Source organism: Ornithodoros turicata, chromosome 4 (genome assembly GCF_037126465.1).
Source record: "Ornithodoros turicata isolate Travis chromosome 4, ASM3712646v1, whole genome shotgun sequence".
NCBI lineage: Eukaryota > Metazoa > Arthropoda > Arachnida > Ixodida > Argasidae > Ornithodoros > Ornithodoros turicata.
In genome coordinates this window covers 61698707-61721102 of record NC_088204.1, presented here as the reverse complement: position 1 = coordinate 61721102, position 22396 = coordinate 61698707, and the positions used below count along the sequence as shown (strand labels likewise).

The window sequence follows — 22396 nt, the reverse complement described above, 5'->3', positions numbered from 1 at the left end:
TTTGTGTGTTCTCATCTCCTTTTCTTCATTTTAGTGCTTTTAGTAGGATGCTTAGAATTACACTACTGCAGGGCTGAATTGATTGCTATTTAGATCCCACTTATTGGCAGACTTATTGGTAGTTGGCTAGTTGAGCGGTTCCCAGACTTCGCTGCCCTGTGGTCCACAGAAATGACCCCTAAAAGTTCAGGCTCTAAGTATGAAGAAGTAGTAGCTTTGAAATATGCATTCATGCAAGAACAGCTGCAGTATAACATAACCAAAAGGTGTGTTGAGAAAGGAATGTCACACAGCCCCATAGCGAAATGCAGCTTGCTAAGAATAAAGTTACTTGTGTGTAGTGCATATATCTATCCACATATCTAACCACTATCACAGGATTGAGGAAATGAAATTTGTTCTGATGCTGGTGATACTGAATGCAAATTTGGGAGGTTTCATTTCTACTGCAGTGTGCTTGACATCAGAATTTGTTCCATGTTTTGTGTCTCTCAAACTGACAGGGAAAAAAAATGTTTTCTGAAAACCGTGTTACGCACGTGAGGTAATGAAGTGCAAATGTCAAAATGCTGCAATCCCCTTAATGACTTAAAAATTTTTTACATTTCTGTGCAGTTGAGTGGAGCTTGTCCAGTCTCACGGTTCCGCTACCTATCTTCCTAATTTCAGATACGGAAATACCTGCACAGTACAAACTGGGACACGCGTATCGCTGCGGGACAAGCTGTCGAAGCCATTATTTCAAATGTGCCTCAGTGGGATCCTCCAGGAACACCCAAAACTGAAGGTGAACAAAAGTATTCCTTCTCTTTGCTTTCATAACCAGTGTTAGGCAGTGTAAGGAGCCATATACATTGCACACTATGTACTTACACGTCAGGGAGGAATGGCAAAATAATGTTGGATTGAATGTACAGAGTTTGTGTAGCAAACGTTACACATTTCGATCGCATTGTAAAAATAGAAGACAGTGTTTATCCCAGGGTGTCGGAGCGAACCGAAAACCGGTACCGAAAACCGAAAAAAAAACGCTATTTTGGTGCGAACCGGAACGGGATCGAAACCGTATACGTTTTTTTGCTCAGGAGGGAAACCGAAAAATATATTTAACGGTTTTCGGTCCAAGAAAAAACTTCACCGGTTTGGACTACGGATAGGCGAATGAAACAGACGTCGTGTGCTCTGAAGTCATGTCATGGATACTATACGGGGGTGACGGTTACGGTGGAATATATGTCGGTATAGTATGACCCTTAGGCTCCCTTTGTAGTTCACGCACGCACTCAGACTTCGAGGTGCATGTGACACTCTAGCAATGTGCCGTAATGTTCGTTTTAATTTGATCCGATCCCCCCATTTAATTTGATTTGATCCCCCCAAACTCTCCTCAACTAAACAGCGACCCAAGGGGGCTGCATAATGGCTTCTTTATCGGTAATGTCTCGCAACGCGTCCCTTGTTTGAGAGCAGCTAAGTTGAATACATTTACGTATACGCGAGGGCAAGCCCGTGCGAAGTGGGAACTTTTTTGTGGACAGGACACGAAGAAAATAAAACGGAGCCGTCGAGCGCGTTTGTGAGTGAAGATGTTCCTCGATTTGCGTCGTACTCGTGCGGTGGTGCTTGCTGGCTTAGACAGTAGCAACAGACATTCGGATGGGACGCGATCGCTCCAACCCAGCAAGAAAGTACTTTACGTATGACATCACGACAAGGAGAAAGCCCATTTGCACAGACAGTAACCTACAGGAACCAGGAGCTACCAATTTCACAGCTGTCTATTAATATTAAATATCATGTATGCGGAATAAACGGGTTTACATTTTGTAACATTGATTTTTTTTTTTGTTGTTGTTGTTGTGGGGATGAATATTCCCAGCAGAAGCGGAACTGGTTAAAAACCGGTATGAACTGTTATTTTTTTGCTCCGGAGCAGAACCGGTACCGGATCGTTTATGATGTAACCGGAACGAAAAGCCTTTCGGTTCGACACCCTGGTTTATCCAACCCCAAACTTTGCATGCTGGTAGCTATTTGTCTGAAGTTTTGTTGGAATTTTCTGTGAGCATTACGATGCTGTAGAAGAAAAATTAAAAATCAAGCAAAATCTCAATCTACACATTTTCTATGGCCCATCTAACTCAAAAGCCGCCATTTTCTCCTGTGTGCACTTCATTTTCATTTCACCACACACAGGCGGTGCCAATATACAGGACGAGATTGGAACAAGAGGACTGGTGCATAATGTCAGAATGGGCATTTCACATCGTTGTAGGCAGCGCTACCTGTGTGAAGTGATGTGAATGTGAAGCAGACACAAGAAAAAATAGAGGTGTTCGTGTGGGATAGGCCACTGAAAATGCATGGGGCGAGATTTTGCTTGATTTTTAATTTTCTCTCTACATGACCATATCGCTTACAAAAAATTCTAATAAAACTTCAGACAAATGGCTATCAGCCTGCAAAGTTTGGGGTGGGCCAAACCCAGTTTTCTATTTTTTCTATGCTATCGAAATGTGTAACGTTTGCTAGACTTACCCTGTAGAATCTATGCCTAGTAGTGTAAGTGTTACATAAAGTGTGCTAAAATAGTCAGTTGCACTCAATCTGTCACTTTCGATTTTGTGTTACAACATGAAACAATGCAAGCATAACAGTTTGCCTGTAAAGCTGGCCTCCATTACTTGTAGCTTTGTGCTATATTATTTGGGTATAACTGGATACTTTTGGGTTTGCTGTCCCTCCTGCGTAACAGTTGCGGGTGATATGAAAATATCCGCCGTGGGGCGGCTTGTTACCTATTGGACCTCAAAGGAGATACTGGAGTGTTGATTCGCCCCTCAGTCAAATCATTGAAACTTTGAAAATAACTTTTACTTGTCTTTGAGTTTACTAAACTGAAATTGGTGAATAGAATGTGCAAACAGTGCATTAAACGAGGATGCGTAGAGCCTGAAGTTTTAGGGTTTTACCCGAATTTCCCCGAATTTGCACCCCGAATTGAAGGTTGCCTCTTTAGGGTGAAACCCGATTTTTTCCAGGCAAATTGCCCTCTCTGGGATGTCTGTATTAATGCACCAACTTACTTGTTTGGCAGAAAAATGCAGTTACATCACTGTTTGTACCAAACCGCTAAAGTTAGTTTCAATAACTGAGCCCGATTTCTCCCCGATTTTAGCGTAATGGAAGTTTTTTCACCTGAATTCGCATGAATTTAGTGCACATGTTTATTTACCCGATTTTTACCCCCCGAATCTAGAAAAAAATATTTCCCGAAAACTTCAGGCACTAAGGATGCTAAAGTATCATGAATCATGATGTGAAAATAAGTGCATATGAGGTTCCAGTCCAGCACAGCAACGATAGTTGCTGAATTATTTAGCATTTAGAAGTTGCTACGAAAATTTACGAAATAGAGAAGATATAATAGAAAGTGAGGAAGTTATAATAATAACTCAAAATATCTTGAGCAGTATGACTTTTGTTCAAAGAAATTGTCGTTGTTTTGTTTTCCAACCACGACTGCAGACCTCACTCACCTACCTTGACAGGCTATCGGATGTGACACATTGTTGTCTCTCCTGCCTTTTTCTGAGATTTATTACTTATTGACCCTGCTGTTATTTTCGTTGTTCATAGTAATTAAACATTCAGTAACACTTTATACCCCCCACTTCAACGACATTGTTAAGGCCCTGGTTTTTCTGCTGTGGCAAATCTCAAATTCTGCAGCAGGGAATCAGAAATTCTGCTATTTTCCATGGCGAGTACTTGCACATCTACGTTGACAGAGATATACGTATGCAGAATCTTTATTAGCTTACATGACATAGAAGTAAAATGTCTACAAATCCTGAGTACAGTTATAGCTAAGCATCACATGGTGCATACTTTGCGCTGTTTTTACACTAGCATAACATAGTTAACACTGTAACAGCAGAAAAGCAATCAGATGCTTTCGTAGAATTCCTTGGTACCATACTAACTTTTGCACCCTTCTTTCCCCAAGTGGGAACGTGTAGCCATCGCACGCTTCACCGTGAGGAACATGCTAGCATGTTGCTCTCATGGCATATCGCCAATGAGAGCAAAACAGAAGCCCAGCAAACCATTAATATCCCTCGGACATCTCTACAAGGTCGCGAACGTCCTGAATATCTCGACATCCACAGGATATGTATGGGATATTGCACAATTCCATTGCGTTTTGGGCTTACTCCAGTAAACAACAGATGTCCCTGGTATGTTGGAAGAATATTGCGCTCTGGATGTTTGAATGTCCCATGACAGGTAGCCTGCAGATCCTGGGGATGTCTATGGGAGATCCAGGAAAGATTTGTTTGTCCTTATAGAGAAGGTAACCTGAATTAAAAACACAGTAGTTGATAGGAAGGGATGTCAGAAATGTTGTTAGGTATACTGTGGGTTGATGCAGAAACACAGGAATTGCGAAGATACATCCTCGTCACCGTTACAAATGGTTTACGCCACGCTATACCCCTAACGAACGTGTGTGTAACGATTTGTATTTCAGTATATGTTCCATCCAGCTCGCAAATAGAGGTTACTGCGGGTTTTCCCAAGTGGTCCAAGTGAGGCGGGCAGGGTTCGGCATTTATGCTGGCAGGTCCCACGGTGTTGCTGTACTGTGATGAATCCTGTTAGGCTAAGGTATTGTATCTGTTCCCAAATGGGAACAATAGTATCAAATGGGTTAGAACACACAATAAATATTATTTGCTGGTACGCAGTGGTCTCTACGCACTCTACAAACACTAAATATCTGATGCACAAAATTTTTTAAACCAAAATATGTACGATATTCGTAACCTCCCGTATATATCCAAATATCCGTGACAGACGTCGCAGGGACTCTCAGTGGATCTACAAACATGGCAGAAATGCTAGTCGCTGGGATATCGCATGGATGTAAAACGGATCTCTGGCAAACTCCAATGGATATCCGAACATCCCGGGTGAGATATCTTACGCACATTTGCTGGATGTATCTGGTTCGCTGGGAGTAGTAAAGGAAGGATGGATGTGAGATGTGTTGCCAACATCAGATGCGTGGTACACATTTATTTTCCTCTCAGTTAGGTGGTGCAGCGAAGGGCGTTATGAGCGGTACGTACATCCATCTCTGGCACCAAAGCTTTGTTCCTCAGTTAAGATTCGTTGTTCTGCGAAGCTCCATACTGCGATACATCGTAAATTCCGCGCATTTTCGCGGATTCGCGGAAAAGTCGGAGCCTTACATATTGTATGCCAGAAGTACTGTAATTAAATAAAAATAAGGTACTTTGTTCATTTCTTTCATGGGACATCTTAACAAAAGCTTGGTAAATGTTAGGATGTCTTTGCCTTCGCTTATTGATCCTAACTCTTTCTAATTAATGTACTATATTATTGTCAGATGGGAGCATTGGAACATCTGGGAGCACATCAGCACACCGCATGCGCTTTGAGCTATTCAACATCAACACAGTGATGAAGCATGGAGGGTACTTGCTCGCATCTGAGGGAAAAGAATTCGACCTCGAGGACAGTGATGGTGGTGAGTGCGCGTACTACTAGATAACATAAGAACGACAAATCACAGAGATACGGTCGTGCCTCGTTAATATGGATGACTCAGAATATAGACAATCTTTATTAGGACCAAACCTTTTCAGTGCATCTATGTCTCGTTAAGATGGAAAATTGCTTTTCGGACTGTAGACAGTGCAATAGGGTACCAGATCTATGAAGCACCTCGTGTTATGGATGGCATCAGTATCTAGAGAACTTCGTCGGTCACTCTGACAACATTTCATGGCATGCAACACAGGAACAACTTCTTCGGACTACAAGACAAGAAGGACATATGGTTGGGAACAGAATGTTCCAGTCACAGAGGAGGCCATTTAACTGGTCTAAAAAATTGACAATTAAAGTGCTGAATGGACAGGAATCTCAAGATCACCATCACAGCTGTCACAGCGCATTAGGTGCTGCAAACAGCGATTAGGTAATTTTTTTTAGGACTGTGGCGACCAGCACCACGCCCTCCATGTTGCCGAGGTTTTGTTTAGTTAACCAAGGTTAAAATCCGGGCACTTTGGCAATACATTCTAAAATTGCTAAAACCCCATTTCAGAGGAAGACAATAAAGCACGAGCGTGAGAGACAACGCCAACCAAAAATTTTATTTTTTGTGAACAGTGCACGCTTATAAACACTCTACCCTCTTACCTCCCTTCTCCTGTGGAACAATCTGGAACTTTCTAAATTTTTCTCGCCGGATTGTCTGCGATTAAGCTACTAGAAACTTCCTCACTTTCTCTGAGAAATCCAGAGATGCATTGCTGATACACCTTGACCCAGCTTGTTTTACCTCTAAAGTCTCTTTGTACAACAAACAACCCAGTTTTTTTTTTGTCTTGAAAATAACTTATTATGATGAAAATCGTATGATCAAAAATTGCTTTGTACCCGGAGCACACTCCAAGTAAGTGTTCCCCCAAAGTACTATATTTGTTAGATACGTTAGCCCGATATAGCCTCATACATTAACACAAGATTAAAGGAACATCAGGATGTTCCCATTAATAAAATTTTTTGTTGGCAGTCAGTGTGTGCATTGTCTCGTTCTTGTCCTTTATTGGCCTCCCCTGTACTCGGGTTTTAACGAGTTTAGTTTGTCTGCTTGGAGTTGAACAGCATTGTTCATGTGAACAAACCCTGGTTGCTGTTTTCGTTCTTCACTAGATTTATTTTGTTTTTCTATAATACTCGATAATATGGACAACTCGCTTTGTGGAGAGTTTTGTTGAGGATGGCATCGTGCAGAAATGCGCAGCTGTAATGCACAATAGAATGGACAATGCCCATGCAATTCAATTCCCATCTAGCCATCGAATGTGAATCCACAATGGACAGTGTTGTAATCGGAGGAATTGTGCCTGTATTTATTTATTTATTTATTTATGATATCCTCAGGGCTTATTAGCAACCTTTGTTGCAGGTTGTTGCACTTTAGTAGTTGCTCGCGAGATTGCTGTACTCTGGTTGGCCTTTACAACTGAAAAGTAATCTTGCTCTTCAATTTTTTCTTGTTTCTACATGAATTATTGTATAGTTTGTCACGACTGTAATATTACATAAAAGTATTGGCAACGACATGTGGCAATGCAGTCGTGCTGTGCAGCTGTGCAGCTGTGCAGCATCCGATGGGTGATGAAATTGCTCAAGGTCGACATTTGCCGGTTCTCTTGCACTCCTTCTGCAAAATGTGAGAGTACAGGCACTGGAGAATGCTAAGCACTGTGCATTCAGCACAGCCACTCTGTATTTTGTTTTTATCAGATTTTTTTTTTTTTCACTTGATAACAGATTTTTTTTTTAAATTGCCCCTATTTCTAAACACATAAATCCCACACACCTAATCACAAGGGTTCACGTGTGTATAATTGAACCTAAGGGTTGCGTGGAAGAACGCTGAAAGAACTTTCATCTGATCACTTGGCAAGACAACCGTAGCGGATATTTCTTGATTAACACCCATAAAAAGTGCACGTACATAATCCTGCTGCTGTCTGGCGTTTTTGACGACTGCCATATTTCTACTGTACGTGCATGTTCATATCTACACTACGTGCATCTGCTATTAGCATCACTTCAGGATGTGCAATGCAGCAGGAAAGAAGAAAAATCTAGGAAGGTGACTTATCACCTTCTGCAATAGAACACATTTGCAGAGGGCTGTGGCTTAGAAAATTTTTTCTTTCACAGATCAGGCTTTGAAGTGATAATGATCCTAAGTAGGACCAAGTCAAACATGTGTAACGGAGCAACGATGACCTGGCTCATTGTGCAGCATAATTGTAATACCAACTAGCAAAAACTTGAAACTGCACATGTTGTGTGTCTGTCCATAAAAGGGCACAATGGTGTACCAGTGGCAGCAGACATCGCTGTCTGTTCCATTGATAAGTATGCCTTTCGTGTTTCTTGCTCTCCTGCAGGGGTTGCTACTTCCGACACTGCTCAACTCCTCGTTTGCTCACTTATCTGGTCACTTATGTTTAGAGCCCGAAGTTTTTGGGAAATATTTTTTTCTGAATTCAGGGGGGGCGGGGTAAAAATCAGGTAAATAAACATGTTCTTGAAATTTATGCAAACTCTGGTGGAAAAACTTCCAGTGTGCTATATTCGGAGAGAAATCAGGCTCAGTTACTCAAACTGACTGTAGTGGTTTGGTACAGATGGTGATGTAACTGCATTTTCTGCCAAACAAGTTAGTGTGCATCCCTACAGACGTCTCAGTGAGGGCAGTTTAACGGGTAAAAGTCGGGATTCACCCTAAAGAGGCTACCTTCAATTCGGGGTGCAAATTCGGGGAAGAATCGGGTTAAACCCCAAGGCTTCAGGCTCTACTTGCGTTGCTTACTCACCTCCCGCTCAACTCTCCATTTGCTCACTGATGCTCTGCTCAGTCTCCTGTTTGCTCACCCATCTCTGGCTTGGCTCTCCGGGTGTTTACGCTGATTCCGCCGTACTCGCCTTCTGCTCAGATCCTTGTTTGCCGTCCCCTCTCGCTTATCCCTAGGCCGCTAAGATGGTAAAGGTGATATGATTGGGATCAGGTGAGGCGGTGTGAGCGTGAAAATAGAGCACACGAGCACAGTTGGCTGGTGCTTGTTGTTTGCATTGTGTCATCTCTTTGAGCCATTACAGTGTGCTCGCTCACAAATGAAGTCCGGTTCTCAGTCACGCTCATCCGTGCTTGCATTCTCACTCACACTATGAAAACTTGAGGCTTCGTTTGTATCTGTCCCTTCTATGTTGTTCCAGCCTCAGAACATCAGTTTCTCTCTTGTTCACTCACACTAATTTTCTTGTGCGCTCATACATGGTCGGTCATTCGGTGCTCATGGGTAAACACAAGTCACTCATGCTTAGCTCACCCAGATTGATCATCATATCAACTTAATCATGCTCAGCACATTGGCCAAAATGAGCACGGCACTAGCGAGTTTTGCGGAGGTATGCCCTCCTGTAGGACCTCACTAAATGGGAGTGCAGTCCTGAATTTCCTTTAGCAGCTGTATATTGGCAGGATGCTATTACAGCAAGAATAGCTAATAAAATAAGGATAAGTCCAGCTATCCTCATACTACAGTCGAACCTGCATATTTCGAATTATTGCGTATATCGAACAATAAAAAAATCCCCTTGAAAATTACATGTCAAAGTATAGCACCTTTGATGCAGCGAAACAGGAACGAAGACAAACACGAGAGACACGCTAATCTACATCAAAGGATCATGTACCAACCTTCCCATCTACTAACGAAAGTATAGCACAGGTGTACGGCTTTATCGAACTTCGGTAGCGCGTTACCCAATATATCGAACGTTGAGATCCTGAAACGGCCACTTCTGGGCACTCGCGCCGGGGATCTCACACGCTCGAAGAGGAGGAAAGAGCGAAAGAGGGCAGAGGAGGGGAGAGCACGTGGGTGGAAACACGGACGAGGAGGCGCCAATTGCACTTTGTGAACTCCCTGTGTTTCCAGGCGTCGTTCTTCCATGCGTAAGCGCTACGAACTACACGGGTGTAGATGATACCGCAGAAGCTGAGGCAGAATGGACTAACGCGGACATAGCGATGAAGACCCGGATGAATAGATGAAGCAGATAGCACTGACGACGAAGAGCCACTGCCGACTGCCACTGAGCTCATCTCAGCATTTCAAGTGATTCGTCACTGCTGCGTAGATATGGAAAGCACCGGCCTTACAAACGTGGAGCATTTTGACAAGATCGAGACGCATGTGCTCAACCTTTTGGCCCTCAACAAGACGCAAGCTGAGGCCATCGATTTTTTTTTTTTTTTTTGCTGTAAAATAAAGTATTTTTGCTACTTTAGATATTTCTCATGACTGCGGTTGGGATTAGTGTTAAATGCGGGAGCTTCAGTTACCACTAATTATGGATATATCGAACTATTTTGCTATCCCCTTTGAGTTCGATATACGCGGGTTCGACTGTATTGCATACGAATGTCATGTTACAGTCCGAGGCCCTGTTCGTATTTTTAGTCTGTTTTGGGATCCAGTGCAGCGCCTGTTCTTCACTGCCTTAAATTATAAACATGCAGGAAATGCTTATAGCATCTGACAGGAATTAATATGAATATAGAATATACTATCCCAGCAAGCTTTGCCATTGCAGCAGTGCAACAGGATGTGTAAGAACTGTTACTCTTTCAGGATTCAACTCCAAGGAGAACCTGGTGAAGCAGCGCCAGCAGCTCAACCAACGACTCGGCCTCGATGCAGCTGAAAAAATTGGGATCGACACGTCAGAAATCTTCTCGGCTAACGACCTTTGCAGTGTTGGGCCTGCCACCAGTGGAGAAAATGGGAACACTGCCCTGCAAGATAAGGTATGTGGGAATGGGATTGGCCATTTTGTTTGATTTACAAATACTGGTGGCAGACATGCGTTTGAGGTGAAAAGTGTTTTGTGCTCATTTGTCCTGTGCATACTCTCTAGTCTTGACTTAAACAATTTTTTTTAAAAACATTTCGACAAGGAGGAGGGATTTCCTATTGGATCTATTCTGTGCTTACGTTGATGCATATGCCATAGTGTGTAGAATGGGAAACTTATTATTGAATAACGTTGGAAGTAGCTTTTTCTTTTCTGAAGCAATTGTCTTACTTTTAATAGAAACTATAATTGGCCTCCATTTATCTGGCAAAGGCCAGTTTTGCAGAGAAAAATGTCCAGATAGCTTGGGGTTCGGATAAATGAAACTCGAGAGAAGACAAGCCATCAGACGTCAGCAAACTTACTCACGACGTGAACTTCAGAAACATTATTCATTTGCTCAAACAATGGCAGAGCCATTCTCTGTACAGCTTGCACATTTCCAAGAGTCACAACGGAAGTGGGTTGCTGGGTTCCACACTGTCACCAGATTAATGGCCATCATCAGTGGAAGTGACAGCATCGATGATATTGTGAAGCAATGAATCGAATCCCACAAGTGGAATGTTCGGTAGTCATTTGCTGACTGAACAGCTCTGGAAAGAATAATCAGCTTGTAGAGGATGGGACTCACGCCTATGCTGCGCTTCCTCTTCAGTTGAGCTACAATATCTTTGTCCTTAAAGGAGCAGTCTAGAGGCCCACCACTTTTTTTCTGTTTTTGGTCAGTATGGAATGTTAGGCGGCCGAAAACAGTTTTCCCACAATTAGTGCAACCGTAGCTAAATTGGGACGCCTGCAATAGCTCCCCGAACCTCCCGCGCGCGAAACACCCTCCTTCGCCTTCACGATAGGCACGTGATGAGCGCCACCACACACGTCACTATGTGACGCAAGTGGTGAGGACGCTCCTCATTGGACTTGGGATCACATGATCGAGGGGAGCAACATCGCCCAGGCCGGAGCGTCTGCTACCGCTTGGGAGACGCCATGCGTTCTCCGGCTTCGTGATGTCCGAAACGGAGGGTTTGAAGGCTGTCAACGACACAACCACGATTTTTTGGGACCGCAGGCACCGCGGGAAGAACGAGTGGTGCAGCCCGAAATTAACTGCGTTTGTACAGCAAAAACCCTGTGCTTCTCGACAGTGTGCAGCCTGTCCGACAGTTTTCACCGCGCAGTTGGTTCAGTGGCTAACAGGTGGCGCCACAATACCGCTTCCACAATACAGCTTCGCAATAGCTTTCTGCTGCTGTGAATTCTGAGATTGCACAGAAGCCACGGATATATTACTCTTGTGATCGTAATCTTATTTTCTCAGGCTGCGTATATGCTTCTTCTTTTAAAGAAAACGTGATATAAATCATATAAATAATAGAAATCAACAAGAAGCAGCTAGCAATGTTCGTAGCAGACGGTTTTTCCTACGAACGAATGAGGGGCTCTCTACCACGAACGTCACACTAGAGTGGGTGTGGTCTGCAGTTGGAGCGCTTCGGCCTGTCACCGCGGCAGCGATTTTCCAAATTAATTTCACCGTGGTGATACAACTTTGGACAGAAATATTTTGTGGGAATGCTTTTCACATACTGCTTTACAAGATGACAGCAGTTTTGGGCCATGTTAGATACCACTTTAATGCTCCTTTAATAGTGCTGCAGGTGTCATGATGCCAGTCAATTTTTGACACACTCCAGGACTATGGTGTCGTCAGTTATCGAACTTAGCTTCCGTATTAGAGAATGCAGCTCTAAAAATGAACTGTCTTCATCACTCAGTGGATCATCTGTAGTGGATCGGACTGGTCAATGTGCGGTATATTTTTTAGAATGGGAAAGGGGAAAATTCCTCAAGGTTGTCAGACAAACTGTAAGGCACACATTATCTCTTGACTGAACATCGGTTAGGTGAAGGCTGTTGTTGGGTATTTTCCTGGGTGGGTCCTGGAAATTTTTGTCCAGATCTGTAACTGCAGCCCAGGTAACTCGGCAAATTGCGTGAACCGCAATCTGTCAAAGTGTTTCCTGTCCGAATAGCACAGTAGTATCTGGCTAAGTGAAGCCCAAACAAACGGGTGTCAACTGTACCTTGATGACAGGTCTTTAGCTTAGCTTCATTAGCAAAATCTGTTCCTAGAATAAATGTTCCTGTAATGTAACCTGCTACGTAGTATTCTTTGCTTGAATAATTTATACTTGCGTATGTTGCCACTGGTGTTCACATTACTCTTTTTGCATTAATGAAATGTACACCTACTCCCCTCTGTAATGCCCACTGGCCCCTAAGAGGGAATAATAAATGCTGTTCCTGTAACATTCACTAGATGCCACTTTGGCACCAGAGAATGTTCCCCATGTTTGCCACTACCTTGAAGGCCTGTAAACTGGGAAGTATGCTGCATAATAAATTTTTGCAAACTTCTGTGATATCCTGCATGACCCAGTACTAAAGTTTTTCGTGTGCTTTCATTTTTGGCCATGTAGCGCACCTTGTCAGAAGTGTTCCAGTATCAACTGCTGTCTCAACAACAAGCTCAGGCCAAAGTGGCTCCATCTGCAGGACCTGTCGCCAAGCGACGGGGCAGCAATACGGAGACCATAGCCAACAAGAGGGTTAAACTGGCTGGAGGGGGAAATGGAGCGACCCTAAAAACGGAGCCACATTCTAGTGATACAACAGCACAGCTCTGGGACATGGTATGTCTTCTCATTGGTGCAATCACCAAGTACAGTACAGTACAGTAGATCCCCATTGGGAACACGAGAAAAGTACCTACAAAGTGGTGGAATGGCTCAACAGGAAACAGCAACTGTACAGTCACTTGCGTGGTACAAAACAAAGCCAGAAAATCGCAGCTAAAGGAGGAAAAATTTCAACGTTTATTTGCTCAGAGTGGCAGAATCAGTTTTTTGTTTGCCTCAGAACCGGCCTTGCAGAGCATTTTCAAACACATTTAGGCCAGGACATGCAAAGTGAGCTAATGTACATGTTGAAGCGAAAGCTGCAGGTCAGGAGCAGACAATATTTCAAATGGTGTCTATTTGTTTGCTGGGCGCACAACAGTCTCTGTTCAAAGTATTGGCATCTCCTGAACTGAGGATATTTTGCTTCAATCCAGCTTCCCCAGATCTCTGGATTTTCCATGTTTCAGCATTCATATGTAGAGCCTGAAGTTTTCAGGAAATATTTTTTTCTAAATTCGGGGGGTAAAAATCAGGTACATAAACGTGCACTAAATACTAAATTCATGTGAATTCAGGTGAAAAAACTTCTAGTATGCTAAATTCGGGGTGAAATCGGGCTCAGTTACTCAACTAACTGTAGTGGTATGGTACAATTGGTGATGTAACTGAATTTTTCTGCCAAACAAGTAAATTAATGCATTCCTACAGACATCCCAGTGAGGGCAATTTGCCAGGAAAAAATCGGGTTTCACCCTAAAGAGGCAACCTTCAACTCGGGGTGCAAATTCGGGGAAGAATCGGGTAAAACCCTAAAACTTCAGGCTCTATTCATATGTAATTCAAAGAGTGCAAGTTTGTAACAGCTGTAAAGAATGCGACAACCCGCAAGAAAGTCAACATGACCAAATCACAACTTGTGTGAAACGTAAATGCTACACCGCTATGACTTGGAAACTGAGCCAAGTAATGTGACAGTGATAGCAATGGGCATGCTTTCCCATCTGGAAGTGTTGCCAGTGCAGTGTGTTCCTAGTATGCACTTTGCACACAATATTGCTGCGCTTTCTGCTCAACAACAGCTTTCGAAACTTCCCAAGTAACCCTCCTCCCCTGCTGTTGCTGAGGTTGCCAGGACAACCTTTTATACAAAGGTTGAAATGTTAGAGACAAAAGTTGATAGCAGTGATCGAATACAATACAATACCTACACATATAACTACACAATAACTATGCATATCAGTGTTAAGGCCCTTGGTTTTTCGCGATTCAGCAAAAATTTGCGGAATTCAGAATTGACCGCGGAATCCTTCGTTTGGCACAGAATTCCACAGCGTTCCTTGTTCTTAGGGGTGTGTGGATATTCGAGTTCTAGAATTCGAATCTTATATTGATCACTCTAGGTATTCAATTTGTGAATCGAATCCCCAATATTCGTGTTTCTGGATATTCGACTGTTCGCTGAATACGAAAGACACCTCCTAAGAGTGGGCCTCACCTGACGCTTCCCGGCATGAGGTGAAGCCTGCTGTACAAAATTGAACCCTGCTTTACGAAATTTTCTGTGCTGCAGGTCAAACACAGACAGATTGTAGTTTAGCTTAAGATAACATTCACCCAAGTTTATTGTGCATACCTCACCTGAGGAAGGGGTGGCGTTCTTCCTGTGTGCAGTTTAGCGGTGCTGCTGGGGGATTTTGATTCGATATCTGGGAGGTGCACTTCAAGAAGTTGACTTTTCAATTAATGCCTGTAGACGAGGAACAAAAAAGGGTGTCCAAAAGATGCAACTTCGCTAGGGCATGTATTGTAAACTTCTTCCTATAAAGTTCCTATAAACTCTGTAGATGGTGGAAGATCTTTCAGCAGCTATAAAATGATTGCAGGCGACAGACCGCATCAGAGGAGAATGCAAGATATTATGCATGTAATGCGGAGCCATATTAGTGCTTTGAATCTGTAATTTTATCAAATATTTTTTGCTCCCACATTATCCAAGAAGAGAAAGTGTTTCCCACGTTCATTGCGTGAGCAAACCTCAGCTTTTCGAGTCTGACCTGCTACTCGCACATCCACCATCGAGCTGAAGATGTTGCTGTTGAGCATGTAGCACATGACTTAAGAGTCAGTCCATAATGTGAAAAGTTCAACTCTGGGACAGTCACATTGTATCAAATACACTGTCTGCCCTTGAGGAGCTTTACAATCATGTCATTTACCCCACTTTTCAGGTGTAACCCACTAGTGGGGTACACCTGAAGCTGTAGCAGTGTCTTGTGGGAGTGGTGACCTTTATTGCTCTTCCTTTCATAATTGTTGCCTCCATTTATATTTCCGCGATTATGAAACTATTATTGTATGCGCACATTGCAGTAAACAGGGCTACAATTAGGTCAATTCGTCGAAGTCAAATTTGTGCAGCATTTGTATTGGATTTGGATTCAACATTTTTACTACTTGCACAGCCCTAATATTTAGCAAACCAAGTCACGCGAGCTGTGGCGTTGTGTGGGGATGGAGGTGAGGAGCTGTTCATGGATCCCGGGAAAGCAGTCTGTGGAACACAGGTGTTCAAGCAAACATAGTTTGAGAGCCTATGCCCCAAAATGAAGCCTAATTGATGGCAAGGATGGCTTAGATGCAGGCGAGCTGGTGTACGAGATCCATGGCAGAACGCAGCATGAGCTTAGGCAGCAAACAGACGACGACGTGACCTGTTTCGTACTTATTTGTTTCCTGCCCAAGCTCGGGGTATGTTCTCCACGGATTTACTTGATGGTGTTTCTTGGAAGCATTGTCAACTTATCATGTGTTGTATACTACATTAAGCTCTGTTCTCTGAATAGTCATGTGAAGAGACGTGGCCACTGGAGGGATTTATGGAGGCCCTTGCTCAAGATTTATTCAGTGCCTCTTGGGAAGTTCGGCACGGAGCGGCCACAGGCATCAGGGAGGTGGTGCGGCTACATGGTCGAGGTGGTGGAAAGGTGGCTACTATGCCAGCTGCTGAGGTGAGAGAGATTCCTTCATGGCAGTGCGTCTGTCTTTTGTCTTCAATGAATTGCTGTTTGTCAGGATAGTGTTGTGTCATATTTCAATCAAGCTTGTCGAATTACACGGCGACCTGTGCAGGAGTTCATAGGAACATTTGTTATTATCGCTGACGCTGTTGGAACTGCACATAAACCGATCCGTTATTTCTTCGTTACCATGTGTCTCGTGAGTACAGTCGCCGTCCGCTTTTTCGGACTTGGCGGGGATCGCGGAAGAGTCAGAATAATCGAGCGGTCCGAAAAAACGAATTTTGCTTCAAAATAAACTTTACTAAGCCCTAGTAGGCTGGAAAAATTTGTCGATACTTTCCTAACGCGCTTCCAGCTCTGCCTGATAACATCAGCTTCTATTTCCCGAAGCGACATTTCGTCACTGTCAGTACACTGACAGAGGCACCGCCGTCATCAAGTCCGCAAGTCTGCTTCACCTAACGCATGCGTACTTTAGGTGAAGCTCGCTTTAGGTGAAGCACGTACTGGGCCGTTGGCCAAAAACGAAGACGCAAAAGCGCTACGACAGACGTCTTCTACTCAGAGGAATGGAAAATCAACAATCATCACTGCCTTTTTTTTTTCTTCAATATTCTAGTTGGTTGGTTTCTTTTGATACGAATTTCAGATGATACCAATGTTTTCCGTCACCCCATGAGAGAAATTCGCGGGTTGGGCAAACAGAGTCCGAAATATTGAGCGACGGAGCTGCACGACGTCCGAAATTTTGGACGCTCTTATACATCATCCCTATGGGACCCGTGGCCGTTGCGCGAACGAGTCCGAATAATCGAGCATGTCCAAAAAATCGGTCGGCGACTGTACTTCATCAACAAATGATTGATGAGAGAAAGTAATTCATCAGAATGTCAGTGCCAGTCTACTTTGTTTCGGTCGAATAGCTGGTGGGCCGTGGAAGTGGGCTAGCGTCGTGGTAGTGTAGCGAGTCACGTGAGTGGCAAACCAGGTTTCCTTAAGCTGACCACTCTTGGTCGATACCAAACAAACAAATGAGTCATATGATACTGCTGTACCATAAGTGCCTAAATCACTCGCTGTTAGTGAACACAGAGAAGGTGTGGACTGAAAAATCTGTTGTGTGATGGATATGAGGGGGTGTCTGCCCCTTCCATACCCCTTATTAGCACTACTACTACTTAGTAGAGGGGCCTTCCAGTTTAGTAGCAGAATAAAATGGAAACTGTCACGCGAGCATAACTTTATGTCGTGCTAGCGTACTGTCCAAAGCCATGGTCACAGCAAATGAAAAATGCAGTCGACAACTGAGACTGCTTATCAATTATCAGTATGATGGCAGTAGATTGTTAACTCTCCTCATTAAAAAAAGGAAACAGTCACATCTGTCACAAAAATGTCACAGTCTGCTATAATGTCACATCAGCCTAGAAAGGTGCATGCCTGTTTGCACACAACTACTAAAGTTGATTTCTGGTACTTTAGCACTATGAAATTGCATAATACTTGATCTATCATGCATTTTGAACGAATACATCTCAAATCTCCTTTGATCACTTACATATGTTATCATCCCCATAGATGGAGGCAGCGAATCAGCTGTTCCTCGAAGACATTGCCCTACGTCTGCTCTGCGTGTTGGCTCTAGACAAGTTTGGGGACTTCATCTCTGACCAGGTGGTGGCACCCGTACGGGAGACGTGCGCCCAGGCACTGGGACACATCCTACACCTCATGGCAGGAACCGGGGACTCGCGTCATCCCATTGCCGGTGGGGTCGGGGGAGTCCTTTGCGTGTTGCTCCAGCTCCTTCAAAGGCCAGAATGGGAGGCACGTCACGGAGGGCTGCTCGGAATCAAGTACCTCCTGGCTGTCAGAAAGGTATGGTTACATATCCACTTGCACAAGTTTTATGCTCCCACACCAGAAATGGCCTAGCCACAAGGTGTCAGTCAACTTCTTTGCTGTCACTGTCAAGCCCACTGGTACATAGTAAATAATCTTCAGCTACATTCATAATTTGCTCATCTGAAATCGAATGTGTAGACAAACTCTGCAGTGTGAACTGGAGATATATAGCTGCCTTGTAATTGAATGCAAGCACACTTCACCTCAGGTCTAGCAGGGGGCCTGTCTGTGCTGTCCTTTTACAGCGACGACTGTTAGTGCATCGTTTGAGTGCTTGAGTACTCTGAAAGGAAAGTACAGAAAAAAAGCACCTAAAGTACAGTACAAAGTGGCAAATAAAATAAAAACCCACAGGAAAGACACAAATAAAGAGTGCTGGACTGTCAACAATTTAATCACAGCTTATAATAATAGTTTATCTTTCCTGGTTTTTCATTAAACTGTTGACCGTCCAGTGTGCGTGTCTTTCAAATGACTTCTGTGCTACTTTAAGCGAACCTTGTGACATGCAAAACATGTTTTTATTGTCTCTTGATGTTAAATTGGTTGTGACTTGTGACACATTTGGGCACATTAATAGCGACTCCATAGCCAAAAGATCCATGACTCCATTCACTAAACGACCAAACACACTTCCGGTGTCAAAATTTAGAGTCAAAATTTCTGACGCCTTCTCCAAAGCGGTGTCACAAAGCCAGAGAAATGGGGACATAAGTGAAATAACGTAGTTTCGCCAGCTGGCAGACTAGACACATTTTGGCGGATGGATGCCTGCATGGATGCTCGTTTGATGTGCACGTATTCACAATGACGAGCAATGCTCAAAAGAATCAACCAAGAATCAGTTGATCGATCCGCTAAAGGATAAAGGCAGGATAGTTGGTAAATGCTCATTAAGGTTGTTCAGTTGAGAGTGCACAGTTGTCTCTGTAGTGCCCTTGTCTTTGTCCATGTCTTTTGGGCTGTGCTACAAGAATGAGTGATCAATCCACGCCTGCATTAGCGCTATTGCGAGAGATATTGCAGAACGCAAAGACTCAGCCTTTAGCAAAATCATTTATTCAATGCTCCACTTTTAAAAATTGTGTGCCTGCAGTGTCTGTCAAAACCCCTAAGCGGAAATAGCTGTGAGCAGAACCGTGTATCCTTGCATTGCAGACGAGGATTTGGAGCGTCAGGCAGCCTAGAGTCACTCCCTTCAGAGTGCAAGAACCACTACTTAACGCCCCCATTGATACATGTGATATCAAGATTTGCTTTTCAGGTACAGCCTAGCCCGTTTATAACGATATAGATAGGAACGCGAAATGTGATAGTTATATTAGAGTATCGCTGAAAAAGTGGTTTCGTGAAATTGCTGCTTGGGATGGCGTCGATGAAGTAGATTGGCACAAGTACAACACCGCTGAACATGCGCACTTGTTGCGAGCGCGAAAGCATTTTATCTAACTCTAAGTTGGCACAGCTTTGGACAACATAACTGCCAATATCACATGAGGCGCAGCACCTTTTGATATTGACGGCTTTGTCCATCGCTCGTCATTCAGTGTCGCTGTAGTCATCATCATTCTTACTTCGGAACTGCATTGTCCATCAGAATGAGCCTCCCCCATAGGTAATCCGTCGGCGTGTGTTTGGGTGGCGACACACAACTGTGTGGTAGCACATGTTTTGGAAGGCACGCTACTTCGCAACGAGGTTTTGTACCAGTACAAAACCCGTCAAGCGAGTGCAATTTCGGGTCGAGCCACGCATCTTTCCTCGTCAAGAAACATCTCAAAACCACAGATGCCATCGTAGCACGCAGCAAAACAAGAAGAAAAACAACAACAACAACAAATTAAAAAACCTGAGGGCGAGAGAACAATGTGGAGAGGGAACAACCTCCTCTACTTTTCGCGAGCCCCCTTGCACCCTTTTAATGTCGCATTGCACAGCGCACACCTAATCCCGGGCAGTCACGCACAGATAAACGTTGTGTGTTCTCACTTTAATGCTCATGAAGCTAAGGCTCTTGCAAATGCCACTGTAATTTGTTTTCGGTGAAACTGTGCAATCTTGCTTTTCGATTTTCACGGATCTTACTGGCTGGCAGGAGAATTCTGGTCGCTATATGTGAGCAACCGCTTTCGCGACTATCGTTATATTGATGTCTTTCATCATTCCTGTGCATGTATTTGCAAAAAGAAGTAAATGACACTGCGTTATGTGTATGATTCGACCCTATAGAACCTTCACAAAGCCACTTTACGTTGCGCTTGACTGCTCACGTATTTCACAAAGAAGTTCTCAAAGCTTGGTGAAATGGGTAAGGATTGGGAGAAGGAGTTTGTCGACAACATCCTCTACCTCCGTTACACTAGGACAAGTTTTTACTTGTAGCGTAACGATAATGCACTTGCCCGCGTACGTTCTGGATTTAGTTCTAGTCATAGATTCATTTAGTCTCTTGCTGTTGCAGTGCTAAACCACCAGTTTTTTTGTGTTTCTTGCCTTCTCTTCTCTTCTTAAAAATGTACTTATAAACTTGTTTCATAAGTGCAAAAACATGTAAGTCACAGCTAGAAATGCTAGGCTGGGCTCTGTTAGTTGAGTCTGGGCCAGACCACATGAAAACAGGAAGGCCCGGGCCCAGACAGGCCATTTTTGGATGCGTCTCTGCTTGGTCGAGCCTGAAAAAGCCTGCCTGTGCAGAGCTCTAGGTGCGGATAACACTAGTATACCTGTCCTACACACCTGCCGATACACCCACATTTTATCCACAATGCGCAGGTATGCCGCAGGTATACATACCACTGTACAGGCATGCAGTGTGGGTAACAATGGTACATATATACCCACGTCCCCGCTCACCTGTAAAACTTAGAATTAGGGGTGTGCGAATCCGAATATTTTAAGTCGAATCGAATATCGAATCAAATGGGGGGGAAAAATTCAGAATACCGTATCGAATATCGAATATTCGTGCAAAATTTACAATATGTGGCTTTCGCACTAAAAGTTCCCATTTTGTAGCCCATGGCTTTATGTAATTTTTCTGGCATTAACTGTCACAAGAGAGACATGCAATTCTTCTGTTTAAAGCCCCTACTCTTTAATTTTACATGAAAGTGCTTCCTGCTTTTCAGGTGAGCCTACACTTACTGGAGTACTGGAGTGGTTACCTTCATTTCAAAATTTTATGAAAGGCAGTAGCATGTTATACGGATGAGGCTGTAATTGTTTCAGACAACCACAGGCCATTTGTGAAACAAATGAATTGGCATCCTGCCTGAGCTTTGCCGTGAACACCTTTTAGTTTCTTTGCACTACTAGGAAGTTGCGCTACTGAAATTTTAGACGTAAAGGACATCTTTAAGACACCCTTCTTGTTCGTGGGCTGTAGTCTTTATTCAAGAGTCCTAACTTTTTAAAGGTAACCTCACAGACATCAAATCTAAGTCCCTTGTCGGTGCTAAAACATGCTAAACTGCATGTGGGAGGGGCGCCACCCCTTCCACAGACGATGTCTACAAAACTAACTTTGGATAATGTTACCTTAAACTAAACACCGTCCGGCCTGTGTTAGTCCTGCAGCAAGGGCAATTTCGTAAAGCAGGCTTCACCTCATGCACCGAAGCATCAGGTGAAGCCCACTTTCGGGTTGTGCCGTTCATATTCGTGGAACAGTCGAATATTCGAAAAATCGAATATTGCGAATAATCGAATAGTTCGAGCGTTTGATATTCGATTCGAATTCGAATATTCGCACACCCCTACTTAAAATGGAGGAAATGTTACATAATGCAGGTGAGCTGGTACATTTGTGAATGAAGAAAAACCTAAGACACGGAGGACGAGGACAAGACACATTCTCAAAATGCGGATTCACATAGATGCATGTAACCTTTTACACGTTTATCCAGGACAACCCGAGGAGAAGTGTCACGAGCCCATCAATTCTCATGGGACATACTGTGTTTCCATGCTTGTCTGTGGTCTCATATTACGAGTGCGCTTTGCAGGGAATTAAATTCACTTTATTACCAAAATAATACGTACATCTGGTCAGACTTTGATGTGATGTTTGTGTCAATTCTAAACAAGCTACTTGGTTCCATTCAGGACTTGACATCCAACCTGATACCCGTGGTGTTCGAACCCGTCTTTGGAGGTCTTCAAGATCACAATGATGATGTGAGCGCCGTGGCTGCTGCAGCGTTAGTCCCTGTTACGGACGACCTAGTACGGATCATGCCCAATGAGGTGATACTACTCTTCTTTTTGTTACTTCATCTTTGCTTCCTTCCCAACATATTTATTTGCTCA

General features: G+C 43.6%; 1 protein-coding gene across 1 annotated transcript in view; it reads left to right on the top strand.

Moving 5' to 3' along the window:
• Positions 1-22396, top strand: part of LOC135391659 (TATA-binding protein-associated factor 172-like) — a 92521-nt gene that overhangs the window by 6172 nt on the left and 63953 nt on the right. The window contains exons 3-9 of the mRNA XM_064621998.1: positions 670-787; positions 5417-5557; positions 10257-10432; positions 12963-13175; positions 16007-16171; positions 17762-18061; positions 22193-22333. Coding sequence (XP_064478068.1) covers positions 670-787; positions 5417-5557; positions 10257-10432; positions 12963-13175; positions 16007-16171; positions 17762-18061; positions 22193-22333 — 1254 coding nt within the window. The remainder of the gene's footprint in view (positions 1-669; positions 788-5416; positions 5558-10256; positions 10433-12962; positions 13176-16006; positions 16172-17761; positions 18062-22192; positions 22334-22396) is intronic.